This window comes from Saimiri boliviensis, chromosome 13 (assembly GCF_048565385.1).
Source record: "Saimiri boliviensis isolate mSaiBol1 chromosome 13, mSaiBol1.pri, whole genome shotgun sequence".
Lineage (NCBI taxonomy): Eukaryota > Metazoa > Chordata > Mammalia > Primates > Cebidae > Saimiri > Saimiri boliviensis.
Genome location: NC_133461.1, coordinates 98,161,964 through 98,188,960, shown reverse-complemented (window position 1 = coordinate 98,188,960; position 26,997 = coordinate 98,161,964). Strand labels below are relative to the sequence as shown.

The 26,997-nt window shown below is 50.2% G+C and overlaps 1 protein-coding gene across 4 annotated transcripts in view; it reads left to right on the top strand.

Annotated features, from left to right (window-relative positions):
* Window positions 1–26,997, top strand: part of PEBP4 (phosphatidylethanolamine binding protein 4) — a 288,994-nt gene that overhangs the window by 76,565 nt on the left and 185,432 nt on the right. For all 4 annotated transcript variants that reach the window (XM_074384057.1, XM_074384056.1, XM_074384058.1 and 1 more), the window contains one exon: window positions 1,612–1,738. In XM_074384057.1, coding sequence (XP_074240158.1) covers window positions 1,612–1,738 — 127 coding nt within the window. The remainder of the gene's footprint in view (window positions 1–1,611; window positions 1,739–26,997) is intronic.

Sequence of the window (26,997 nt, the reverse complement as noted above, 5' to 3'; positions counted from 1 at the left end):
CTCGGTAGGCTGAGGCAGGAGAATCGCTTGAGCCTGGGAGACAGAGGTTGTAGTGAGCCAAGATCGTGCCACTGCACTCCAGCCTAGGTGACAAAGTGAGACTCCATCTCAAAAAAAAAAAAAAAAAAGATGCTTCGATCAAGATAAAACTGGTTCCCTAAAACTTCTCCAAGAGCTGCGAAAACCTTGCCATCCACCAAGAATTGCTGTAAATGTGCAAAGAGTTAGAAGAAACAAATTCGCTCAGCAAGCCTGTGACTCATCCCGCTTCCACCATCTGAGACCACAGTGCCTGAGTCCAGGGACTGGGGGTCCTGGCCCAAGAAAGTGTCCTGGTCCATGGCTGCCAGGTGGTGGGGGCTCAGCGGCCTTTTACCCAAGGCTGGACTTCAGGAGCCGCTGAAAGGGTGACAGGTGGAAGGCGGGAGGCGGGATGCAGGGCTCCCCACCAGGAAGCTGTGCTTGGCCTACTCCCAGCTCCCAGCCTCAGGAAGCTCTCCCTCCAGCTCTGTTCTCCAAATTGCATCCTCCCAGTGTCCCCTTAGGTGTCACCCCCAGCAAGTCGCTGGACAGCTGTGGGTGGCTAGGGGCGGGCTGTGGAGCGGCTCAGCCATGCGAGGCTGTTAGGACAGGCTGAGAATCTGCAGCCCCCACTCCCTACCTACACCCCTTCTCTCTCAGTGGTGTCTTAACCCACATTAACCCAGCAGAGGCCTTGGGTCTTGGAGATAAATGTAACAGAAGGGCAAGTAAAACAGTTTTTACAAGTATTTTTGAAAATGTTTGCTTACGTTTCTGAGTTTCAAATACAAGCATGCACCAAAGGCCCACGTGGCACAGTCATGGCCCAGCCTGCCCTGCCCTGCAGACTCTGTTACCTTGCTCTGCGTCACATTTTCTTCCCTTCCAGGGAGCCACGTTCTCAGATCCCTGGTGTTGTTTGGGCCCTTCTCAGGGAGCAAATAGATGAACTGGTTCATTCATACTGATAGTCTCAGAGAGGCAATGTTTTACCCCCTGGTATGTTTGCATTTTGATAGAGAACCTAGCCTATGATCATTGCTTCACCTAAAGAAGTCAATTACTCACTAACGGTGGGGATTTTAGGCATGGGGAACTCTTGATTGTTTAGGGGAGAGAGAAGGTCTCTGCCCTTGAAGGAAGGTGTGCTGACTTGCTAAGCCTTTCTTTCTGTAATAAGAATGTTACCGAAAAGCAACATATAGGTATTGTTTTTATAAACTCAATCCTACTTTAAAGACACTAAGTTTACCTAAGGATATATATTCTTCTAGGGAAGTAAACACTGATGAGAATTAATATTACACTTTCTGATGACTTACCACATGCCAGGTTCTGTTCTGACCATTGACTGCCACTTTACTCACACTGACCCCTGAGGGAGGTATTATGAGTGTCCTCATTTTACAGATGAGGAAACTGAGGCACAAGGTGGTCAAGTAACTCTTGGATCACACAACTAGTTAGGGGCAGGTTTAGGATTTAGTCCCATTTCACTTTACATTCCCAGTAGTGCTAGACCGAAACCTTGGGAACCCGAGGCTCCCCTAAAACCTTGACAACGGGGTAACCTCCTTCCTCTCTTTGTAGGGGCCTTGAAGTTTTCTACCCCGAGTTGGGGAGCATTGGCTGCATGATAGTTCCTGACTGCAACGACTACAGACAGAAGATCACCTCCTGGACGGAGCCAAGAGTCAAGTTCCCGCAGGCTGTGGATGTAAGTGAGCAGGGCCGTCTTAAAAGCAGGGGGAGGGCTGAGGGTCTTGATGTTCCTTCAGGCTTGCTCCTCTGGGTGACTTGAAGCTGTGTGCAGAGCCTTCTGGGTTGGGTCTGGTGGCAGCAGAAGGCTGTTGTCATAAAGCTGTGCCTTCCTTAGACTGGACTTGAGGAAGAGCCTGGGGGCCAGTGGGAGCGCCACAGACTGGAAACTTCGGTGATGGCTGAGGCCAGTCTGCCCAGGCCTCTTTCTGCTCCCCTGCTCTGGGAGCTCCTTGGCTGCCCCTGCAGCCCTCGGGGTCCTGAGACCTGGGCCCCCAAGCCTGGAGGAGACCAGCTGGTGTGTGCTTTGAAGCTGGCAGGGAAGTGGAAGAAGGGGTGGTATGGGGAGTCCTTTCTTGAGGTGCGGCGCGTCTGGGCCTTCAGATGGCTTCTGGGCTGGAGAGAAGCTGGGTGGTACCAGGACAGAGCTTAGACAGGCCTGTCTGTTTAACATAAAAGAAGCTTGTGTGTCCCAAGTCGCCGACACAGGCAGAGGTCAGTGCGTCCTGACGGCTTTGTTATTGCCGTGTGAGACACGTTCTTCTTTGGCCCAAGGTTGTATAAAAGAGGAACAAAGCATTTTAGGAACTGGAAATAACTATTTTGCTGGGCAGTGATTAGTACCGTCCTGCTCTGGAAGCTTTCCTTGCTGTAGGGGTCCGGGAAGCCTGGGAAAGTGTCACAGAAGTGGGAGATGGGTCTGCTGCTGCTTTCAGCTGCTGGAGTGTGTTTTGGGGGAGCTGATCTGGTCTTCTGGTCTCTGCCTCTATTTCTTGACTCCTGGGCCGGATGGAGCCTCAACGTGTTGATGGTGGAGACTGTCCTCTTTTCTGCTGCGTTTTAGCAGGAGAGGTGCTGGCGTCAACCTAGACAGGACTCAGGTCACAAATGGGTACAAGGGTCATGGCCGGGATGTGAGCAAGCACACACAACAAGGCTGACTTCTGGTCCCTTCTGTGCAGGGTGGCAGGGAGGGGCCGCAAGGGGTTCTTCCTTCCCCTCAGTGCTGCCTTGGTCAGGCCTGATGCAGGCAGCTCAGCCGAGTGGACCCACAGGCTCTGGAGAGCGGCAGCATGTGGGGGCCTCCAGTGTAGGGGGCAGACTCTTCTCTTTCTGGAAGCGGTTTTCACTGGAGGCTTTGATGGCTGTCTTGTTTGCAAATATCACAATTTATCTTTTCCTTTGGGAAGACGGGCAATAAAGCACACACATGCACATGTGTGCACATGTGTACACACACACACTTGCATGCGTGCACACAATGTCAGCCCTTCTCCATGGAAACCCTTGGCTTGGTCACACCTGTGGACAGCCAAGAGGAGCAGAGAAAGGAAGGCTGCCGGTTCTAACTCCTGGGATGGGAAGTGCAGGGCCCAGAGGCTGGGCAGGAACCCAGTCTCATAGAAAAGAGTACATGCCACTCTGTGGGACGGGACTCTCAGCTTCGCCATGCATTCCCTTGTCTTGGGGTTTGTCCCTTACACAGTGAGGGTCAGTTGCTTTCAGAGTCTGGGGTGGTCCCAAGGGAATTCTCAGCAAAGGGCTGACGATGTTGCAGACATCCACTAGATGGCAGTGTAGACTTTTCTGAGCACCTGGTATCTTTCAGGGCAGGGATTTATTTGAAGCCTGTTGGGAAAGTCATCAGTTTGATTTGGTTTAGTTGATCCTGATGGCCCTGGGTTATCAGCACATAACACAAAGACGACATCACCCCCGCCACATCCTGAAGTCTCGCACTGTTAAATCCAGCCTGTCTCAGCCCAGGACTGGTGTGAGGGGAAAACGGATGTGAAACATAGAGATTTATGAGGGACACAGAGCTGTGGTCAAGAAAGTCGGGGAGGGTGAAGATTTTACCAAGGAAGATTTGATCGAAGCTGTGGGGAAAGGGAAAACGTAGTATTCTACTGCTATGGAACTATAGTATATGGAAATGTAACAGATCTATGAGAAGGTAGGTTCAGTGAGAGTTGACAAAAGTGGTCATTGAGTTCCACCTTATTCCTGGGAAAGCCATGCATTTCATTTAATTCTGTCATTAAGTCTGCCAGTTAAACATTTCTTTAGTCAAGACTGTTAGTGGCATGTGACAAAAAAGTCAAATCAGCTTAAGCCAAAAAAGTGTGTGAGGGGGAACTTACAGGTTTACAAAACTGTAAACTCCAGGGATAACTTCAGGTGTGGCTGGATCCAGGTGCTCAGTGTCACTAGGAATCTGTCTCTTGACTGTTTTTTTTTTTTTTTTTTTTTTTTTTTTTTTTTTTTGCTACACTCTTTTTATTTTAAAAAGACTCTTTCCTTGTGACAAAGTTGACCCCAACAGCCTTAGGTTTGTATTTGACCAGTTTGTCAATCTCCATGGAAGTAGGGATTTCCAGCTATTAAAAGTCACAGGCTTTGTCTGGCTTTGGTCTCGTGTCTATCCCTGAACCTAGCAGTGACGCTCTACAGCTCCCTTTGATCCGTGAGGACTGACAGCAGAGAAGGATGGTTGCCCTGAACGTGAGTCCAGGTGCAGTTTATCCCACAAGGGTGAAAGGCTGTCAGGTAGAAATGGCAAGAGCAGGTCCTATGGAAGGGAGTCATCTGGCCAAGTGCAGAGCTGAAAAGTGCCAGAGCCAGGGTCAAAGCCAGGTCTGCCCAACCCCAGAGCTCATAGGCTGGACCTGTGGGCCACTGGCAAGGGCTCTAAGGGAGACACAAGTGGGTGCTGGCACAGGCAGGGGTGGGCAAATAGGACAGTGCTTGTTAGGAAAGGTGATAGTTGGAGCTTCTCTTAAGGGAGAGGGCATGACTGATGAGGCCGCAGGAGTAAGTGCTACCGGGGTCCCTCAAGAAAGGGTTGCGGGGAGCCTGAGTGCTTAGGACAGAGAAGAGCATGAAGGTATATTCCTCAGGGCCTGATGGAAAAGGGCATGAGTTGGTGACTGCTGTGTGGGGCTGGTGCGTTGCTTCCAAGGTGACTGAAGCAATGCCACCCAAGCAGTGACTGCCAGTCGACATGCCCAGGACTCCCTACCTCCCATAAAATGCCAAAGTCCTGGAAAGAGGGGTGCAGCAGTGCCTCTGTGCCCACCATAGGTCTTCCCACCTTCATGCCCTGGCATCAGCCACTTCCCCATCCTTGGCATCTTTGGACCCTGCTTCCATCACAATGCTTCCTCCTCTAGGAAGCCTTCCCTGAGTGCCCCTCTGGGCACCACCTACATCCCTGGCTGATCTCTTCTTTCTCTGCGCTTTTAAAATGTCCCTACCCTCTAGACTGGGTGTTGACTTTCCTCTGTCTTGTGCCGTAATTGCTCGTTTCTTTCTCTCATAGCTTCAAGCACTTTGTAAGCTAGGACAGCAAGACTACGTGTGATTTTTCTTTGAGTCATCTTCAGGCCTCACCAGCATCTCAGATCCCATGCTGGCTGACTGGGTGACTTTGGTGAGAGAGTGAACAGGTGAACGCATGCATGCATGAATGAACGGCAGCTGGCAGAGCATCTCCTGGAGTGTGAGCTGTGAACTGTGTCAGCCCAACTGTTGGCCCTTTCAGCCTCTGTGGAAGAAAAGCTGCGAAGTCTGGTGGACCCAGGGCAGCAGGACTCTCCTCCCCCCAGGGGTGGGGTGTGAGCTGGGAGGCGGGTGAGGAAGCAGGGAGAGAGAGAGGAAGTCAGGCAGGTTCACAAGGAGGCAAAGTAGCGCAGGAAAACGTGGCTGGCTCCCGTGCCAGCTATGGCTGAGTGAGAGAGGTGTGGAAGTAAGAGGAAGCGTTTCTCCCCTGGCACTCCGACAAACATGAAGAGGCAAACATTTCAAAATGCATCCCATGCTCAAGCCAAGGAAAACTGAAAGGCCCCTGAGAAGCTTCTTGACTGGGGGCTTATTCTCCACCTTAAATTTCGCCAGCTGGAATCCTTTTGAAGTGCAGAAATTGCCTTTAAGTGGGAATGTGCATTGCATTACAGGGAGGGAACAAAAGCCTGTCTCGTTCTGTCCCGCTGTCCCTCGAGTTTCCAATCAGGCTTGGCCCAGGCCCTATTTCTTCTCCCTACCAAGCAGGCGACCCTGAGTGCCCTACCCACCTGGGCCAGCGTATCTCGTGCCAGCCCGGGCTGCTAGCCACAGCCTCCCAGGGAGCACCTTCTCGTGCTCATTGGCCCATGGCGGAGACATGAATTTCAACAGAAATTTTCTAAAGGCTTGGAACTTTCCTCTCTGCAAGAGACCTCGGAACTCACAGATCCACTCCCCACTCCCAACCCTTCTCTATACACAGAGCAGAAAAATGCAGGCTGCTGCAGTCACAAAATGATTAGCTGAGGAAGGACACAGGGCTCCCAACACCCACAGCAATCCTTAGAAGAACAGCCCCTAATGGATGGAGCAGAGGTGTTTGTCGGAGTCAACAGAGGCTCACAGGCAGGCATTCCCAGTACAGGCACATGTGCCTACATGTGGAGGCGGTCAAATGCAGCCGCCACGGACTATTTGGTGTTAAGGATGTGAAGTGATTCACTTAGTAAATATTACTGAACACATACTGTGCGCCACGCACCATGTTAGTGCTATTGATTCAGAGACAAATGACACCATCACGGAGCTTGCAGTATAGCTGGGAGACAGACAGGTAACAGACAAGCATGAGGACACAGGGTGTCAGAGGGCCAGCACCCAGCGAGAGACAGGTGGGAGCCAGAATGGTGGGGTGAGGGAGGAAGCTTGTGGTGGGGTGGGGAGGGGACAGGGCAGGACAGGGGCACATCCATGGTGAGGAGCCAGGAACTTCATGGCCCTAGTGTGGAGTTGAGAGTTTATCTTGAGGCTTGGCTGGTGCCTGGGGGAAGAGGGTCACCATTTGATGTTGAGGCTGATAAATGAGATCAGATTTGCAATGTGGGAAGGTCACTCCAGCAGCAGGTGGAAGAATGGAAGAAACGTAAAATTGAGGGCAAGGTGCCTGCCCTGCAACCTGGTGATGGCATGGATGGCGGGGGCAGGTTTAAAAGATGTTAAGGATGTGGAATTCACAGAGCTTGGGGACTGTGGGGATTTGGGGGAGAGGGAGAGTCCAGATGCCCCTGTGATGGGCTGGTGAGTAGGTAACAGTGAGGTTGAGTATGTAGTTTCTCATCCAAGACCAGACCCTTTGAGAGTAAAGGGGGGTGCTGTTAAGAGTTATGCCAGGATGGCTGGGCGCGGTGGCTCAAGCCTGTAATCCCAGCACTTTGGGAGGCCGAGGCGGGTGGATCACGAGGTCAAGAGATCGAGACCATCCTGGTCAACATGGTGAAACCCCGTCTCTACTAAAAATACAAAAAATTAGCTGGGCATGGTGGCGCGTGCCTGCAATCCCAGCTACTCAGGAGGCTGAGGCAGGAGAATTGCCTGAACCCAGGAGGCGGAGGTTGCGGTGAGCTGAGATCGCGCCATTGCACTCCAGCCTGGGTAACAAGAGCGAAACTCCGTCTCAAAAAAAAAAAAAAAGTTATGCCAGGACAATGGGTATCATTGGGCACACCATTAACTCTAATAATGGTGCCTTCACCAAAATGGGGGCACAGAGGATCCCTGAGTTTACAGGGATGGCCTACACAGAGACCCACAGTGTCTGAGGACACTGTAGCATCCAGGGGTAGCCGAGGGGTGGGTCTGCCGTCTGACTAGAGAAGAGAAGGCCGGGCTGGGCACTGGGTCTGTGTCCTTAGCTTTCTGGCAGGGGTGGAGTCTGAGAGGAGGGCAGGCGCCCCTGGGGGAGGCTCTGCTGTGCTCAACCACAGCCAGCCAGAGAGGTCTGGTTAGGCCACAGGAAACGCACACACTATCTTATCCCCAGTGAGCCACTGGGTACCCGTGTGAGGCGACCAGGGAGTGAATGAGGAGTGTATCCCATGGAGTGGGCAACTCACAGCACCGCTTAGCCACGGGAGAAGAGATGCCTCAGAATATTTAAATGCTGGCAGGGGCTGGGCACAAGCTCATGTCTCTGCTTCCAGCACTTTGGTAGCCCAAGACAGGATTGCTTGAGATCAGGAGTAAGAGTCCCCATCTCTACAGAAAATGAAAAAGCTAGCCAGGCCTCATGGTGGATGTTGCCTGTAATCCTAGCACTTTGGAAGGCTGAGGTGGGCAGATCACTTGAACTCATGAGTTCAAGACCAGTGTGGCCAACATGGTGAAACCCTATTTCTACTGAAAATACAAAAATTAGCTGGGTGTGGTGGCGCATGCCTGTAATTCCAGCTACTCGGCAGGCTGAGGCAGGAGAATCGCTTGAACCCAGGAGGCAGAGGTTGCAGTAAGCTGAGATCACACCACATCCAGCCTGAGTGACAGAGCAAGACTCTGTTAAAAAAAAAAAAAAAAAAAAAAAGTGTAGCCAGGCCTGGCAGTTCACACCTGTAGTCCTAGCTACTGGGAAGGCTAAGGTGGGAAAATCGCTTGAACCCAGGAGTTTAAGGCTGCAGCAAGCTAAGGAGCTATGATTGTGCCACTGCACTCCCCCTGGGCAACAGAGCAAGACCCCAACTCTAAATAAATAAGTAAATTCTGGCAGGAAGGAACCAATAAAAGGGCAGTGTCAAAATACAGCAGAAGGAGGGGCTGGGGGTCAATTGGCGATGCTGGTGTCAGGGAGAGAAGCGTGTGGATGGCGGGGATGAAGGAGGAGGAGATTTCAGAGTGTCCAGCTGCTCCGGAGCTGACAGGATCTGGCCACTGACTAGAAGTCAGGGGTGGGAGGGGCAGAAGACGCTTCTGAGGGAAGAGGAGGAGGAAGGGGATGGTGGGCAAGAGGGGCAAAGATGTGGCCACAGGGGCTGGCGGGGGCTGTCCTCTGCTGGCCCTGGAGCTGGAGCTCCGCCAGGTGAGCCCCTGCTGCAGGGGGAAGAGGCAGCATCATGAAATTGCACGGTGGACGGATTTTGGGGACCGAGCATGGGGAATGCTGATGTTTCCAGCGTTGCAGAAGAGGTGGAGGTGCGCAGGGGAGGAAGGTGCCGGGAGAGGCAGGAACGGGAGGCAGGAGTCACCAGGCTCCTCTGTTGGGAGAGGCTGCCGTGGGGTGGGCTGGGGAGAAGCCACTGCGTCTAGATCCTTCCGGGATCGTGGGCTGAGGCTGACGGTAAAGTCAGGACAGGGCCAGGGGCCACCCGGTGGAGATCACCAGTGCATCAAGTGAGGGTCTAGGGAAGAATTCATGAGACGCCACCGTGTCTGGTGCCAAACATCTAACCAGAGCTTCATGGATGGGATCAGTTGTCACTACAATAAGAAGAGACGGGTTTGTAGTTTGAAGGGCAGAAGACACAGAAGAAGAGTCGGGCTTTCCGAGACTCCAGGAGGCTTGTGTGTGTTTGAGGCCCAGAGGCAGTGGGAAGCCAGTGAGGTTGTCAATGAAGGGCTCAGGTGCTAACAGGTGGAACAGGTGTGGGAAGGCAGGTGAGGACAGCACCCAGCACCCAGTCAGGGACACATCAGGTCATTTCATCCTTTGTCCCTGGCTCCTTCAGTGCAAGTGGTGACAGTGCTAAAATCACTCGGCTGTGTCCCACTCTAGTCCAGGTTCCCGGCCATGTCATCCTGGGCTCCTCTGGGTGCAAGAGGACTGGGTGAAAAGGGAGTGATGACTGTCAGCATTTCTAACCTTTGCAGCTAGGTGTTGAGGTGGCAAAGACACTTCCTGTGCAGGACTCCACAGGACCAATCCTCCTAGCAACATGGGGAGAGGGACAGAGCGGGGATCATCCCAGTGATGACAGACACGGCGCTGCCAAGGTCGCGCTTGCCAAAACTGCTAAGTTGGAGAACCAGCCTTGGATGGCAGGTTCCCCAGCCTGCAGTCCGCTACCCTTTCACCTATGTAATTTTGCCTCCGGAATCCCCCCGATTTCTGAAAACAGGCCTGTAATGTTGATAGTGGGCCGGGGGTGTCATTCACTCATTCATGTATTCGCTAGAGCCAGTTGGGAGGGATGTCCACTGTCTGCCCCTCTGCCAGATACTGTTCTTGGGTGAGGGATACACGCAGAACGTATCCCTGCCCTGCCCGTGATGGGCATCTTGCAATAGTGAGAATGTTCGTTGTTGTTGTTACTTGTCTGTTAAACACTTGATGGCTGAGGGGAAACCATAAAAGAACGGACCACGTGCTCTGTCGACTGTCGTACTCAGGGCGGCTTCAGTAGCAGGATTCCCAGGCTTGATCTTCACTCCCAGGGCTTGTTATCCTCATGGCCTTTTCTGTCATTCCAGATCTTACGGTCATACCTGAGCCTGCCTCCAGCAGCTTTTAATCAAACAGTGTCCCCTCTCCTCCCCCACCCCCTCCCCGCCTGCAGTCCAGAGGATCCTGCCAGCAGCACTAGCAGGCAGGGTGCGCGCTCAGAGATTGGGCAGCTGACTTCCACTGAAAGCTCCCAGTCAAGTGCTGGGGAAACAGGTTCCAGATGTTTCTGAGATCAAATACTGTTTCTTTGAAAAAACTGTGTGGGCTGATCTACCAAGGGGGCCCCTGGGACCTGAAAGGAGCACTCAGTGGGTTTGCATCCTGGGTTTTTCTGTGTTTTGTTTTAAAGGCATTTAGCAAGCGTCTATGTAGGGCTCTTCATATGTTTGGGATGTGTTCACAGCGGTATGTTGGGAGTGTCAGCAAAGGCTTCTTGGATTTTAAAATAGCTGCCCGGCCTTTGTCGGAGCCATTTAGAAGGGAGAGCATTTTGAATGCTATGAGGACTTGTTGCCTGCTCTCATTGGGGAAAGAAGGTGGCGGCCTAAAGGGGAGTTTTGAGAAAGGTTTTGCAGATTTTTAGAAGAGCAGTATCATTTGTTTGTTAAAACTTGCAGGCTTGTGGATGAGGGGCTGAGAGAAGGCGGCGAGTGAATTTCCCAGCTCTGTGCGGGGAGCTGCTTCTGGGAGGAGGTGCCCACTGCAGTCCAAAATCACCCCCTGCCCCCTGCCCCGAGGGGAGGTGGGAACTGCCCGACAGTGGGGCAGCAGCAGCTGCTGGGGGTCAGACTGGCAGGGGCAGTTGTCATAGGATCCGACTTTGGGAGCATCTCTCCTCCTTCCAGGGCCCCGCGCACCCCTTACATGTTGGTCTCCTGCTCGTGGAGTCCACTAGACCCTAAGCACAGCCATGTGGGTGTCGTAGCAGGCAGAGCAGGTGTTAGTGTCTCTGTCTTACAGATGAAGAAACAGCAGATCGGGACAATATTTATTTATTTATATTTTATTTATTTACTTTTTTGAGACGGAATCTCGCTCTGTTGCCTGGCTGCAGTGGCGACACGATTTCAGTTCACTGCAACCTCCGCCTCTTGGGTTCAAGTGATTCTCCTGCCTCAGCCTCCCAAGTAGCTGGGCATAAAGGCACCTGCCACCATGCCCAGCTAGTTTTTGTATTTTTAGTAGAGACAGGGTTTCACCATGTTGGCCAGGATGATCTTGATCTCTTGACCTCACGATCTGCCCTCCTCGGCCTCCCAAAGTGCTGGGATTACAAGCGTGCGCCACCGCGCCTGGCTACTTTGTTTATTTTTAATAGACTTTATTTTTTAGAACAGTGTTAGGCTCACAGTAAAATTGAGCAGAAGGCACAGAGAGTTTCCATGTACCCCTGCCCCCACGCAGGCACAGCCTCCCCCACCCTCAGCACCCCCCACCAGAGCGGTACATTTGTTCTACTCAACAAACCTACGCTGACACATGACTATCACCCCAATCCACAGCTCACATTAGGGCTCACTCTTAGCGTTGCACATTCTTCCCTTCTACAAACGTGTGATGGCGTAAATCTACCACCATGGTATCATACAGAGTAGTTTCATTGTCCTAAAAATCCTCCGTGCTCCACCCTGTTCGTGCCTCCCTCCTGCCTCCCTCCACCCCCTGGCAACTACTGCTCTTTCCACTGTCTCCGTCGTTTTGCCTTCTCCAGCATGTCATATAGTTGGAATCATACAATGTGTCGTCTTTCCAAATTAACAGAGACTAGACTACCACCGAGGCCCTCTGACTTCCATTTCAGCACCTTCTTCGATAGACAAGGGTTCCGTAACCCTGCCCATCTTTACCAAGGCATTGGCCAGTTGCCCTGGGGCTAAGCTTCCCTTCTCAGAATTGCTCTTCCTTCACTGGGTGTCTCTAGCAAGGCTTCCAGGTGGATGAACTGGCTACCTCTGCCCCTGGCATCAGCTTCAGGGTTCTCGCCATTCATTTTCTTGTCTGTCTCTCCAATGAGAACATAAACTCCTCAAGGGCAGAGACCTCTGTGTGCTTGGAAAATCAGCAAGAAAACAGGCAGATCCCATGCAGGGAAATGAGTGCCGTGATACGGAGCGAGTGCAGGATGCCAGGGCCTTGGTCTCTTGCTAATAATGGGGGAAGCTGTATAAGTTTCAAAGCACTTTCCATATCAGGAGCGTCGTTTTCATGGCAGCAGCTCTGCGCTGTCATTTCACACTCTTATCTACGATCAGTCCTGAGAGGGGGGCCAGGTAGGTGTTGATCTCCGACCCCGATGAGGAACCCGAGGCCCGCAGAGGTAAAGCGCCGCTCCCACGGTCAGCAGGAGAGTGCCGCTGGGCTGGCTCTGCACCTGGAGCCCTTTGGTGTACTGCCGCAGTACCTGGTTTGAATCTCATCACAACCTGGCGAACACTGGTTTGCTCTGAAGTGCAGATGTATTATTACATGGAGTGATGAGACTAGATCCTGGGTCCCCCAGCTCTAGCCCTTCCCCACCCACTCCGGCCCGCTGGTCCTCAATGTTTACCACATGGCCACATTTACTGGCCATTCTCCTCGTGGTCAGGCTCTGTGCTAAGCACTTTGTGAACAGTATCCCCCTTAAGCCTTGCAGCCACCCAGCACAGACGGCCTAAGTGCCCTCATTTCACAGATGAGGAAACTGAGGCACAGAAACATTCCCACTACTCATGAGCAGCAGAGTCAGGATTTGAACCCAGGTCTGTGCAGCCTCCAAAGCTCCTGCCCATAACCACGCCACAGTACTGCTTCTTGGTGGGTAGAGTGCAACCTGCGTTGTGCCCCAAATGTCCTGAGGTGTTTCCAGGGACTGTTCCAGGCCCAGGGAAGAAGCCAGCCACCTAAGCCAGTACAGGAAGGAGTGCGTTGTGGGACTCCCCTGGTTCTGTCACCTCCCTTTACAAATGGACTAATATCAAGTGACTTAGCTGTGGGAGTGATGTGGGGCTGCAGTGGTGTATACAAATCAGAGACCCTCGTTTCCTTACTGCAGGTTAGGTCTGCACTGCTAACCTGAGGTTGAGTCAGAAGAAGCCATTACACGTTCGGACTCCCAGGCACTGGCAGTGTGGAGGGCTTGTGCCATGGTCCGGGTATAGAGCCACAGAGGGTGGGATAGGAAGGAGGACCCCGGACCCACGTCTTAGGGGTGGCTCCCGAGGCCCCCCGCCAGCAGGTAGGCGGAGATCGCCCTCTATCTCCTGGGGCTGCAATGGGAAGAGCCGACACCAGGGGGAGACAGGGGACCATAATCCTACCCCAGGAACCTGCTAGCTGGCTGTGTGGCCGGGGCCACGCATGCAAGAAGGCGTTGGAGGGGGCAGGTAGCCCAGAAGTGAAATAATAGAGAATCCCTGATTTGGGTTGGGTGGGCTCACCTCTCTCTGCAACCCCTGTCCTGTCTCTCTATGCCATTTGGTTGCGGAAATACCCTTCTGCCATTAATATGCAAATATCCCCAGGATGCAATGCTTTAAAACCTCTGCCCACTGGAAGTGCCTTCCAGGGTCAAGCCCCTAAGTAGCTGGGTGGGATGCTCCTTCCCAGGAACAGGAGGCCGGGTGCTGAGAGTGCCTCTCACACCTCACCCCGGATTGAAAAGATTTTTAAAACTGCACTAACAGTCCGTCCCCTCTTCCTCCGCAGTTTCCCCTCCCCTCAGACTTCCTGAGGCCGAATCCCTAGCAGGAATGTAAACTGTTGTCTCAGAGCTGCCTTTCTTGGTCTACGGAACACTTGGAGCCTGAGGAGCGAGTCTGAAAAGCTCCAGGGGCTCTGGCTTTGCACAGACCTGAGTTTAAATCCTAGCCCTGTCGCTTGCAGCTTGTGACTTTGGGCAAGTTACTTCCACACTCTGAGATTCCTTTTTCTCACCTTGAGATGGGTGGAATATCCATTTCAGGGCTGAGAGCCAGTGGCCAATCCTCTGCCCTCATCTTTCTGGAGCCATCAGCAGCGTTTCACCGAGTGGCTCACCGCTGCCTCCTAGACAGCTTCTTTTTCGCTTGGCCTCCGTGACCCACACGCTCTGGACTGACTTTCACTTTTTCTGACTCTTATTTCTATGTCTCCTTTTCTCCTTTCTTGTCCCCAACTTCTCCTGGATGGTCTCATTCAATGTCATGACTTTATTATTTATTTATTTTTATTCTGAGACGGAGTCTTGCTCTGTCGTCCCGGCTGGAGTGCAGTTGTGCGATCTCAGCTCGCTGCAACCTCTGCCTCCCAGGTCAAGAGATTCTCCTGCCTCAGCTTTCTAGTACCTGGGACGTGCATGCCACCATGCCCAGCTAAGTTTTGTATTTTCAGTACAGACAGGGTTTCACCATGTTGGTCAGGCTGGTCTCAAATTCCTGACCTCATGATCTGCCCGCCTCGGCCTCCAAAGTGCTGGGATTATAGGCATGAGCCACCGTGCCCGGCCCTCATGACTTTAAATTTCATCCACATAACCAAGGTTTCCTGCCCACATGTATCTGGGGTATCTGATCGCCTCAAATGAAACATGTCCAACCTCGTGTACGCAGTCACAACTCCCAACTGCAGCCTGCTCCACACGTGCTCCATCTTCAGTTTTGCTCCGTCCTGATCAAGAGCAACTCCAGCCTTCTAGCTGTGCAGGCTGGACATGCTAGAGTCACCAGTAACCGTGGTTTTTTTTTTTTTTTTTTTTTTTTTTCTTATGAGACAGGGTCCTGCTCTGTCACCTATGCTGGAGTGCCCTGGCACAGTCTCGGCTCACTGCATCTCTTCTTTCTCTCTCATCATTCAGCCAATGCACCAGGAAAATATATCCAGAGCTGACAACCTCTCTCATCCACCATCAGCACCCTGGCCAGGGGCACCATCCTCCCGACCTGTGTCACTGCAACAGTTCCCTAACCCGCCTCCCTGCCACCACCTCTGCCTGCTTCAAATGCCCAGCATACTCACAGTCAGGCAGGCAGAGTAAGCCTTTAAATCTGCAGGTCAGACCAGTCCAGCCTCTGCTCAGAAGCCTTCGATTCCTCCCCATTTCCTCAGAGTAGGAGCCAAGCGCTGACAGAGCTTCCCAGGCTTGGTGTGAGCCCGCCCGCCACCACTTCACTTCTCTGACCACAACTGCTGACTGCTCCTCACCTCCCTGGCTTACCTGGCTCCTTCCCTTTCTCTCTCCCTCTCCCTCTCTCCCTCTCCCTCTCTCTCTCTCTGTCTGTCTCTGTCTCTTTCTCTCGTTCTTCCCTCCCTCTGTCCTTGCCTCCCTCCCTCTCTTCCTTCCTTCCCTCCCTCCCTCCCTCCTTATGGAGTCTCACTCTGTCACCCATGCTGGAGCGCAGTATCGCAATTTCAGCTCACTGCAACTTCTGCCTCCTGGATCCAAGGGATTCTCCTGCCTTCGCTTCCTAAGTAGCTGGGACTACAGGTGTGCACCATCACACCTGGCTAATTTTTATATTTTTAGTAGAGACGGAGTTTCGCCATGTTGGCCAGGCTGGCCCAGAACTCCTCACCTCAAGTGATCTGCCCACCTTGACCTCCCAAAGTGCTGGGATTACAGGCATAAGCCACCGGGCCCAGCCTCCTTTCTGTTTCTTGACTGCATGAGGCATGCTCTGCAGAGCCTTTGCACTGCACTAGGATGGCATCTGCCACATCCCCCCTGCCCCTTATAGCTTGATAATTCATGTCTTCCTCTCCTTCAAATCTTTGTTTAAAGGTTACCTTCCAAGGAGGCCTTCTAGGTCCCCCAGCTCTGAGCCCAGAGACCCTTTATCCCTCTCCACTTCTTTCCTTCATATTTACCTTCTAACCTTTACCACCTTTTAACCTACTTGTCATTTTTTTTGCTTTTACATTTTTTGCTCTTTTATTTTATCTATTCTCATCCCCACCACACAGCTAGAATATAAGCTCCATGAGGGCAGGAAATCTTTGTCTGGTTTATTGACTGGTGCACACCAAGCACTACAACAGTCTCAGCCACATGGCTGTAAATATTTGTACTTACTAAATATTTGTTGAAATAAAGGTTATTAGATGAAGATGACAAGAGATCATGTATGTCAACCTGTCAATGTCAAACTCCAGAAGCATTCAGTACATGAGGATGGTGGTGGTGATGGTGATGGACAGTCATCTTGGCCAGCTGGTGACTAGTGCAGCCTTGCAACGTGACAGTCAGGCAAGGCAGTGGCCAGTGGATGTGGGACTCAAGACAGAAGGTATATTTTTTTTGTTTTGGTGTTTTTTTTTTTTTTTTTTTTTGAGACAGAGTCTTGCACTTTCGCCAGGCTGGAGTGCAGTGGCATGGTCTCACTTCCTGGGTTCAAGTGATTCTCCTGCCTCAGCCTCCCAAGTAGCTGGGACTACAGGCGTGCACCACCACATCTGGCTAATTTTTGTGTTTTTAGTAGAGACAAGGTTTCACCATTTGGCCGGGATGGTCTCGATCCCTTGGCCTCGTGATCTGCCTACCTCGGCCTACCAAAGTGCTGGAATTACAGGCGTGAGCCACCACATCTGACCTATTTTTGTTTTTTTAAGGATTTAAGGAGAGAGAAAGGGGAGAGGGTGATTTAAAGGAAATACTTTATCCCTGGTTGAAGAGGAAAAAATCACAAGGCTGGACACAGGGCTATGCAGATAGTAGATGCTCAGTAAACCTGTAGAGTGAATACACAAATCCCTTGCAGAACTGACTTTCAAACTGGCCAAGCAGCCTTGGTGAGAAGTTTGAAGGCTGAATTGAAATAGGGATGTGAGAAGGCACACTCTCCCGAGGCTGGACAGACGAGGCAGGCTGCAGCGTCCTCTTCCTGGAGGGTGTCCTGAGGTAACACCCTCTGTTCAGCATCACACCCTCCCACCTGGTACTTTCTGTGTCTAGGGCCCCTGGAGCATGAAGGCTGGGGGTAGACTGAGTGAAGACCTGCATCTCCGGGGATCCCCAGCTTCCTCCACCTCCATAGCACTTTTCCTACACGACAACCTGGCATTCGGGGGTATGCAATATCGGTAACTGTCTCAGACTCTTCATCTTGCAAATAGCGTAATGGTGAATTTCAGGTTTGGAATCAGATTCCTTGATTTCTAATGTGCTAAGAATGAAGCGACTTGCCAGCTTTCCATACATCTGGCGCTCCCATCCTCCACCGCCCCCACCTCAGATGGGAAACAGGGCCACGTGAGGTGTACCTTTTTCAGTATGTAATCGTGGAACAGCTATTTCCTCCTCCCTGTTCATCTTTTCCATTCACCAGCAGCATCCTAGGGCCCTGTGGAGAGGTGCCTGCCAGGCCGAGACCTGTGAGGCGGGAGCAGCAGGCAGGTCCAGCTCCTGCATCTCCTTGGCCAGGGCCTCTGACCTGTCCAGGCAGGTTCCTGCCTCTGGACCCCTAGAGAAGTGAAGGCCAAACCTTGCCTCTACCTGAAGCCCGTGTGGCTTAGAGCAGTGGACAGAAAACCGGACACACACAGCCATAAAATAACTAAGACAACAACGTTCAAGTAGATACATAGCTGATCTCAGGAGAGAAAAGGTCCACCTAGGCGTAAAATCAAAGGACAAGATGATAAAGAAAAAGAAAGGTGGATGTGAATTACAGCAACATTTGAAACTTCTGCACTTTAATGGCCATAAATAAAATAAAAACCCATGACAAGCTAAGAGAACATATGTGCCAAAAATATGCAAAGTATTATTATCTTTATGCACAACGGGCTCTTATCAATCAGCAAGAAGAAGATGAATACTCTATTTTTTTTTTTTTTAAAAAAAGGAAGGATGTTAGTGGGTGATTATAGAAAGAAGAAAGTTCATTAAAAAAATGAGGGAGGTTCCACTCCATTTATAATGTAAAAAATGTGATTTTGGAAAATAGCATAAAACTTTATTTTAAAGTCAACTAAATGACAGTTTGTGTTCTTTTATTAAAAGAGTATACCTTACAGGCAAAACTGCAAATTGCTTCAACTTTTCTGGGTGGTTCCGATGATTCAATAATGCCTGTCAAAGTCATTAGCATGTCCATTGTGTTTGAGCAGTAATTTTAGTTCTAGGAATTGATTCTAATCGGATTACTTAATCAGAGAAACACACAAAAAATTATGTAAAAGGATGTTCATTGTAGTATTATTTAAAATAGCAGGAAAGAAAAGAAAATTGTCTTAAATGTTCAACAATAGATTGGTTAAATAAAATGTGCTCTACCCATATGAAAAAGTACCATATAGCCATTAAAAAGCATGTTCTCGAAGACTATTTAAGGCTACTGGAAAATCTCACAATATATTTTTAAGCGAAGGAAGCCAAATGATAAAATAGTCATTTAACAATAGTTCCAATTTTCAAAAATTATATCTTTTATGCATGCAAAAATAAAAAAAAACCACGAATGGAGAATATATCAAAATGTTAACATTGGATCTCCTTGAGAGTTGGGACTAAGGGTGACTTTTATTTTCTCCTTTACACTTGTCTGTAATTTCCATATGTTCGCCAATGAATGTGTATTACTTTAATAAGAAGGAAAAAATGCTATGGGGGGCCGGGGGGCGAATGCTAAGAGGAAAAGGCTTCAGCTACCCAAATGGTCTGAGTGCTGGTTGCTGTGGAAACTGTAACTTTGAATTGCCCAACTTTTTGTGAATTACTTTCCTGCCCTGCAGGGTTAATGCTGGTGCTGGATTCAGCATCAGGCGTGGGCACATGTCTAAGGGTGGTAAAAACCGAGGGGCTCTGCCTCCAGCCAAGGTGCACGAGGAAGCCCCCTCAGCCTCGTCCTGGCTCCTTCTCCTCTTCCAGGTACGGAGAGCCCTGGGATCCCACAGCAGGTACCGAGGCACAAGCTGCCTCGTGTGCAGATCAGCCAGGGAGCCAAGATGCAGCCTGCTGCTTCTCTAAGTAAGGCTCCCCCAGCCTCCGTGGAGTATTTGATGTTTCTCATTAATCAGTCTTGCCCCACTCTTAGCCTGGTATCTAAAAATAGGGTCTCAGTCACAGTGTCGAGAGGCAGGGCAAGCAGCTTTAGTTTTCTTTTTGTGATAATGAACAAAGACAGGAACTCCAGTGAGTTCAGGGGCAGCTCCCTGAAGTTGGGCATCTAAGCACAAGTCCCACTCCCCGCTGGAGCCTCGACCACTGGCTCTGTCCTGCCGGCCTGCTCTTTGCCATGGGAAGAGCAGTGCCTGCCTTGAAGGGGGTCAAAGAGGAAGCCCTGGAAGCAGAGAGACTGGCCACCAGGTAACCCTGGCCGAGTTGCGAGGGCACTTTCCTATGCCTATTCTGGGAACGTGGATGTCTTGCTGCCATTTGCGAATCCTGCTCAGAGCTCTAGGGTGTGGAGAGCTGGTTGATTTATAGATGGAGGCAGCTACAAGTTGGAATTTTAAAAAGCAATGTGTCCTTTGAGCAGGAGCCCGGGCTGGGGCCTTTGCAGGCTGTTGCTTTGTCCCAGGGACCAGATGGAACTTGTTTTTCTGCACACTTGGGGGTTTAACCCTTCACGCACTCCCTCCCCTGCAGCCCCGTGCAGGAACTGCCGACTCTGGGGGTTAGGAGAGAGATGCCACATATTTGAACCTTACCAGCGTTTCTTACAAATGCCTCCTCTTTCAATTCTCTGCCTTTGCCCAATTATTTTGTTTCATTTGGCACACATTGACATGTGCCAGACACCGATCTAAGTGCTTTAGAAATATGAGCTCATTTGCTCTTCACAACCATTGTTCTCCCCGTTTTACAGATGAGAAAACTGAGGCACACATAGGTTAAGCAACTTGCCCAAGGTCACACAGTTGGTGAGGGATGGAGCCAGGATTTGAAAGCCAGCTGTCAGCTTCCCAAATTTAATTGCAGCATCATGGCTAGCTCTCTCATAGCAGGTAAATAAGTCTTGCTCTCAACATTTTGGGGTTTCTGGGTTCATTCTTCTTGCTTAAGCCATGGGAGAAGAAGGCTATCAGAGTGAGATGGAATCCGAGTTTCAGGTTGTACCTGAAATACCACTGCCATCTTTTTAGGGCTATTACAAGGCACTCCTATTTATGAGGTCCATGCAGTATAATGAGAAAGGTTCAAGGTTCAACCCCCACCTCCACCTCACTCCACCAGCCCCACAGCATGTGGGAACGCAAGACTGGGCTGCAGGGTCTGCGATCTCTGAGTTTGGAGCTTCTGTTTTCCTGGAAAACTTCCGCATGTGTCCAGTGCAGTTTCCCTCCGGCAGGGGTCCTGGGCCCTGCCTTTTGCCAAACTCCCTTGATTATTTAGCAGAACTCTCAGGGCTCTCTGATACAGAACTTAACTCTTCCTGGGCAGAAGCTGTTTCTGACTCTAGGGAAGTTTGCAGAGACAGGAGCTGGACAGAGTCCAGAGCTCAGTCCTTGGCATTCCAGGCCTGGGGGCTGACGACAGAGCCAAGGCTGGAGTCCCGCTCTCCAGGCCACTCAGGTCATGCAGGACGGAGAGGTCCCCTGGGAAGAGGCTAACCAGGAATCAGATCGTACATGAAGTAATACGGGGCATGTCACATCCTCGCCAGGGTCTCAGGGACACATGAGAGGACTCTGCCTCATGCCGTAAGGGTACCGGGGATCCAGGGAACTTGGTGTGATCTATTACGGAAATGACATAGGGCTTGGAGTTAAGACGTAGATTTTTGTTGTTGTTGCGTTTTTTTGCTTTTTGTTTTTTTGAGAGAATCTCGCTGTGGTGCTGAGGCTGGAGTGCAGCGATGTGATCTCAGTTCACTGCACCCTCCGCCTCCCAGGTTCAGGTGATTCCCCTGCCTCACCCTCTTGAGTAGCTGGGATTACAGGCACCAGCCACCACACCCGGCTAATTTTTGTATTTTTAATAGAGACAGGGTTTCACCATGTTGGTCAGGCTGGTCTCAAACTCCTGATCTTGTGATCTGCCTGCCTCTGCCTCCCAAAGTGTTGGGATTACAGGCACGAGCCACTGCTCCCAGACAGACTTAAGTTTTTAAAATTAAAAATGGCAATGCAGTCATGCCGCACTTGGGAATGAGCTGTTCTTTCTAGGCTCAGCTTCCGGATAGCTGACCCTGGCTCATTCATGGACTCAAACTTCTTATTTTAATCATTCGTAATGGCAGTCTTTCTAAAACAGATGACACATGGCCGTGCCTTCTTAAGCAGAGTCTAAGGAACATGATTTAACCTTTGTTAAATGATGCTGTGTCATCATTGTAAATATGTTACAGAAAGTTGCCCTCGTTAAGTACAAGTACTCCTTTTCAAGGGTGGCAGGAGCTTGTTGACTTGTATTCTTGCAGGGGTTCTGTCAGTATCCTCCTACACAGCCTGCAAATCCCCCAGCCCGGGATCCTTTGAGCAGGCTTGGCGTCGCCCTGGAGAGGAGGTTGCCCTGGTACTCAATCATCTCAGACAGGGAACGAGAACTCTGGAGGTTGCCTTAGTCGAGCTGCACAGTGCGGAGAGTGGGTGGGCAGTATTAAAGATGGCTTTAGGTGGACCAGGAGGGGCTACGTCCCTCCCCAGGGGTTAGAAGCTGGAGATTAACACGTCACGCTCCCTGCGGAACGGACCCTAGGTAGTTCCAAGAGGGCAGAGAAAGAGAGTCGACTTCACAACTGAACCCCCTTGGCCTAGGACCGTGCTGACACAAGATGGAGTCCTACTCCATCTTCACCGACCGTGTCTGTGATAAACCACTGGCGATTGTGCACCAGATCATCTGTTTCACGTCATCGTCTTCCTTTGCTTCCATCTTGCTGCCTGCAGGTCTTAGGTGAATACGTGTTGCCTCTCTCGTTTCGCCAGCCGCCCCACCCAATGTGAAGACTCTTTTTCTGGAGCCAGGCCTGCCCGGGGAATATAGGTTTTATTTTATATTCATAAGGAAGGCAGAAATGTTCTTAGATCATGCACAGTGATATCTGTGGGGACCAAGGAAATGTGTAGGGCTATTTGCTTCTACACAAAACCACCCTAAATTGCTAAAATTATTTTTAAACATTTTATTATCCTCCTGTCATCTGTCACTTCTTGCTGCTGTCAAGGATGATTAGTGTCCTTACGGTCCTTCTGATGTGTGGCGATATGGGAAACCTGAGAACTGACGATGTCAGAATTATGTCTAAACTAAGAGTAAATAGGCTCAGAGTGAGGTTGTGGGTCTAGTGCCTGAGTTTTAGCCTGTAAGTCCTGCGACACATGTAAGATGCCTTCCAGTGTATTTTTCAGAGGTGGGGCCAGGAAATCAGCGTAGGATGGACAGTTCTGAGTTGAGATCTGAGTTCTATCTCCAACTAGCTTAGGTTTCTCAACCTTTTAGGCTCAGTTTATCAGTTCTCTTATCTGTAAAAGTAAATAATAATATATATTTATATATATTTTTTGAGACAGAATCTCACTCCATCACCCAGGCTGGAGAACAGCATATCTTGGCTCCCCGTAACCTCCTGGGTTCCGGTGATTCTCATGCCTCAGCCACCGGAGTAGCTGGGATTACAGGTGCCTGCTACCATACCTGGATAATTTTTGTATTTTCAGTAGAGACGGGGTTTCACCATGTTGGCCAGGCTGGTCTTGAAACCCTGGCCTCAAGTGATCGGCCTGCCTCTGCCTCCCAAAGTGCTGGGATTACAGGTGTGAGCCACCATACCCGGCCAAGATAATAATATCTTTTTAATGGGGCACCAAGAAGATCAAAGGAAAAAATGTACCTGAAGGAACCAATTAGTGTACGTGGAGTTCTTTCCATAGTAGGTGCTCATTAAAGTCGTCTCACACCCCTGCCGGACCCTTCCTCATTCTCAGCTATGCTGTGGGATGCATGACCTCCAGCTAAGTCATTCTTACCATGTCTTACATTTAGGGTGCGTGCCACATATTTCCTGTCCTTAGTCTTGTCTCATGGTAGTCCTGTGGGCTTAGTGCAGCAGCCCTCCTGCTCCTCCGTTTGCAGACAAGAGAGTTGAAGCATAGAGAAGACTCTTGCCCAGGGTCATGCAGGCAGGTGGTGATAGAGCCCAAACCACAAGCCAGGCTTCCTTTTTGTTTTTCTCCCCCTTTCTCTGTGCTTTGCTCCTCCCGTCGTCACTCACCCGGACCACAGGTGAGAAGGTTAACCTCTCCATGTTCTTGATCTTCTCATGCATAATATGGGCAAATAAAACATTCCTGGTCATCCCTGCTGTCCCAAGGTTCTCAGGTGGCTCAAGTGACATAATGCCCATGAAAGCTCTTTGAAAAACGAAAAGCACAGTGCATGCACAACTTCAGCAATTTCTCTGCAATATTTTAATTCCCTTTCTCACATTGAGCAGATGAGATGCCAGACACCCCAGTCTCCCCTTCCCCACCCTGGCTAGGGAAAAAGTAGCCAGGAGTCATAGCCACTTGGCCAAAATGAGAGGCATCACCACCAGGTGCTGTTCAGCAGACACCATGGTAACGGGGTGAGTGGCGGCTGCCAGAAGCCCAGCATCGGGCTTAAGAAGCAAGGTGCACCTGAAGCACCTCCCAGAACACATGCGAACGAACACACTTCTTTTGCCCCCTGCAAAAGCAGGTTCCTTGTCATGTGTCAACTTTTCAGAATTAATGATTTTGAAGGCTCAGCTGCCTCGTGGAAGCACCTTGGGACCCTCAGACGGGGACACAGGAGCTGCTCTCTCTGCCTTTCCACGGGCCAAGGCTCCACAGACAGGAGCTGGCACTTGCCTGAAGAGCCTTGGGCTGGGGAAGGGGCAATGATGGCCAAATGCACCCAGCAACTGTTGGCTCCCTGAGTCTGTGCAGCCTGCACAGGGCAGCTTTTCCACCCCCAGAGAGTGAGGCTAGCAGAGCTGGATTTTTTTAATGTATCATCATCATTTAGTCTTCCCAACAATGCTTTGAGGTAGGTACCTACTTTTCCAGATGAGGAAGCAAGTGTGTAGCTTGCCTCAGATCCTAGCTTAAGAGCTTCAGAGGCTGTGAATGAACCACCAAGGTGTACTGCCTGCCTGGAACAACGGACTTTATTTAGCCAAGCCACACCTCCTTGGAGCTATCCACAGCAGGGGCTAGCAAAGGGACACTGGAGCTCAATTTCCTTACCCCACCTCGTTTATAGGGTGGGGCCTGTCCCTCTCTGCCTTCCTCAACTCCTCTCTTCTGGGCAACAGTGGGGCCTCCCCAGGGCCCAGCGCCTCGAAGTTCACCCCTTTATCATCCCACAGCCTGCCCTGCCCCTCAGCCTGGATTTCATCCACACGTTTTATGTTACAAGCAGTGTCTCTTCTATGCCAGACCATTGAGAAGGACTTACTAACTCCAGAGGATAAAGAAAGGGACAAAGAGGAGCTAACAGCCACGGGGCCACTTCTGGCTTTTACCCGGGGGCGCAGGGCATGAGGGGAACAGTCCCTCAGGCATGATTGTCTGTGGTTATCTTTCTAAACTTGTCGCAAACCAGAGCTTAGATCACTTCGATTGAGAACCTGTGTATTAGATTGAGCTACTGATGGCTGGGAGGACAGAGTGACCGTTTTCTGAGATGGTGCCTTAGCTTGGACTTCCATAACAAAATACCATAGACTGGGTGGCCTTAACAACAGCCATTTATTTTCTTACTGTTCTGGAAGCTGGAATTAGGAGATTGAGGTGCCAGAAAATTCATTTTTTGGTGAGGGCTCCCTCCCTGGCTTGAAAACAGCCACCTTCTCACTGTGTCCTAACATGGTAACAATGAGCTCTCTGGGATCCTTTCTTACAGGGGTACTGATCCCATCATAAAGGCCCCACTTTCATGACCCAGTCACCTCCAAAGACCCCCACTTCCAAATACCGTCAAACTGAGGGTTAGGACTTCACCATAGGAATGTGGGGAGACAGAATTCATTTCATAGCATATGGGAAAGGAGATGAGTCCAAGAGCTCAGGGCCTCTGATCTGGACATGGTGGGTGTATAAGTCCAGGGAGAGATGTTAAGGATTTTTTTCTATGAGTTTGATGTTTAAAGGAAACATCTGGACTGGAGATAGAAATGGATTTGAAACTCACCTCTCCAAGCCAGTTTACTCAACTATAAAATGGAATTAATAATACCCATCTCATAGGTTTGTTGTAAGATTTGAATAAGAAAGCAAAATACTCAGTGGTATTTTTACGCATACTAAAACCAGAGCGCTAGGTCTTGAGAGTCAAATGGGAGAGACAAGCCTGAGTCAGGTGATGAAAGGGTTTGTTTTTGGTGCCTCAGTACTCCATGTGGTGTGGCCTTCCCCGCGGCTCTCTTCCCCTTGGACAGGCAGCATCTTCATTCTCCTCCACCTCCCTTCCTCCATCCACATCTGTGCTTCTGAACACATCCCATCCCATTGCAGTGTGGTGACTGATAGCAGCTTACAATGTGATCTGTCCCCAGAGACACTGCATGATAGAGTCTGAACAGTCTTAAATTTAAAAAGAGTTGGAAGAGTAGAAGAAAAGGGGCTGTATTTTCTCAATTAGCACAAAAAACAGATTTCTCAATTTTGAGTGTTTCTCCCATGCTTCAAAAAAATCTTTCCCACATCTCAATGTCTACACTAAGCCTTAGTATATTTGGATATTTTATGTGTGTGTGTGTATATATATATAAATATATATATATATACACACACACACACATATATATATATACACACAAAAATATATATAGATGGGTATAGCTATATTATCTATTTTGGATTTAGCTATATATAATATCTAAATATGTTATATATAAAAATATCCAAATATACCATTTATATTATATATATTAGAGACGAACTGAGAGAAGCTAATCACGTACATCAGTGTACACTGAGAACTAGTGAGCTAAAGGGAAGAGGCAACAATTGTGGATTTTTAGGCATCATATAACAGGTGGTGGCACAGTGGAGGCACCTGACACCGTCAGAATTCTGCCTTATCATAAGCTGTCACCTTGCAACCGCTGTGTAATGCTGGTTCTACCAGGGGCTGAACAAGGCATTGGGAGAGTCTGTGTCACTGCTGAGCCTCGGTCTGAACAATAATGAAGAGGCCAAGGGCTGGTGGGGGAAATGAGAAATGATATAGGTAACATGCTTCTCTAGATATCCAGAACCAGAAAACGCTGAACCAGAAACACAAAATGTCAGGAAAGTGAGAATAGAAGTGCTCCTGAGTGAGCCCCAAGAAACCCCTTGTGGGAGGGGTGGAAGGAACCCCATCATCATTGGGATGATTAGGGGAGATCAGAGAAGATTCCTCTTAGCCTGAGGAAGACTCTGAGCAAGCAGGTTGGAGCCTGGTAATACCCCCACTGAGCACTGCAACCATCAGTTAAACCATTGGAAGTCCGGGCACAGTGGCTCACACCTTTAATCCAGTCTGGAAGGCCGAGGCAGGCGGACCACAAAGTCAGGAGTTTGAGAGCAGCCTGGCCAACATGGTGATACCCTGTTTCTGCTAAAAATAGAAAAATTATCTGGGTGTGGTGGCAGGCGCCTGTAATCCCAGCTACTCCATAGGCTGAAGCAGGAGAATTGCTTAAACCTGGGAAGTGGAGGTTGCATTGAGCTGAGATCATGCCCCTGCACTCCAGCCTGGGTGACAGAGCAAGACTCCGTCTCCGTTGGGAGGGGGTGGTGGGAAGCCATTGGTGTAAGGATTGATAGGTCAGTGGGAGCAAAACTCATTCATTCCTGATTATTAATTGGTATTACTCTGGCCTGTGTGTTGCTCTAGTTCAGTTCTTCCTCATATCACACTCTGGCTATAAGAGTGATTATCCAAGCTCCATTCCCTGTCTCTCCTCCCAGATGGGCACATCTTCTTGTGGGTTCCCACATCACTCTAGGTTCCAATGGCACTTGTCTCACTTTATGCCCAGATGTGGGGGTTGGGAACATATTTCATCTCTCCAACCACATTACCATCAACTTTCAGACAACTGTCTGATGCCACACAGCACATCTGCCCCAGGGGAGAGAGGGCGATAAGT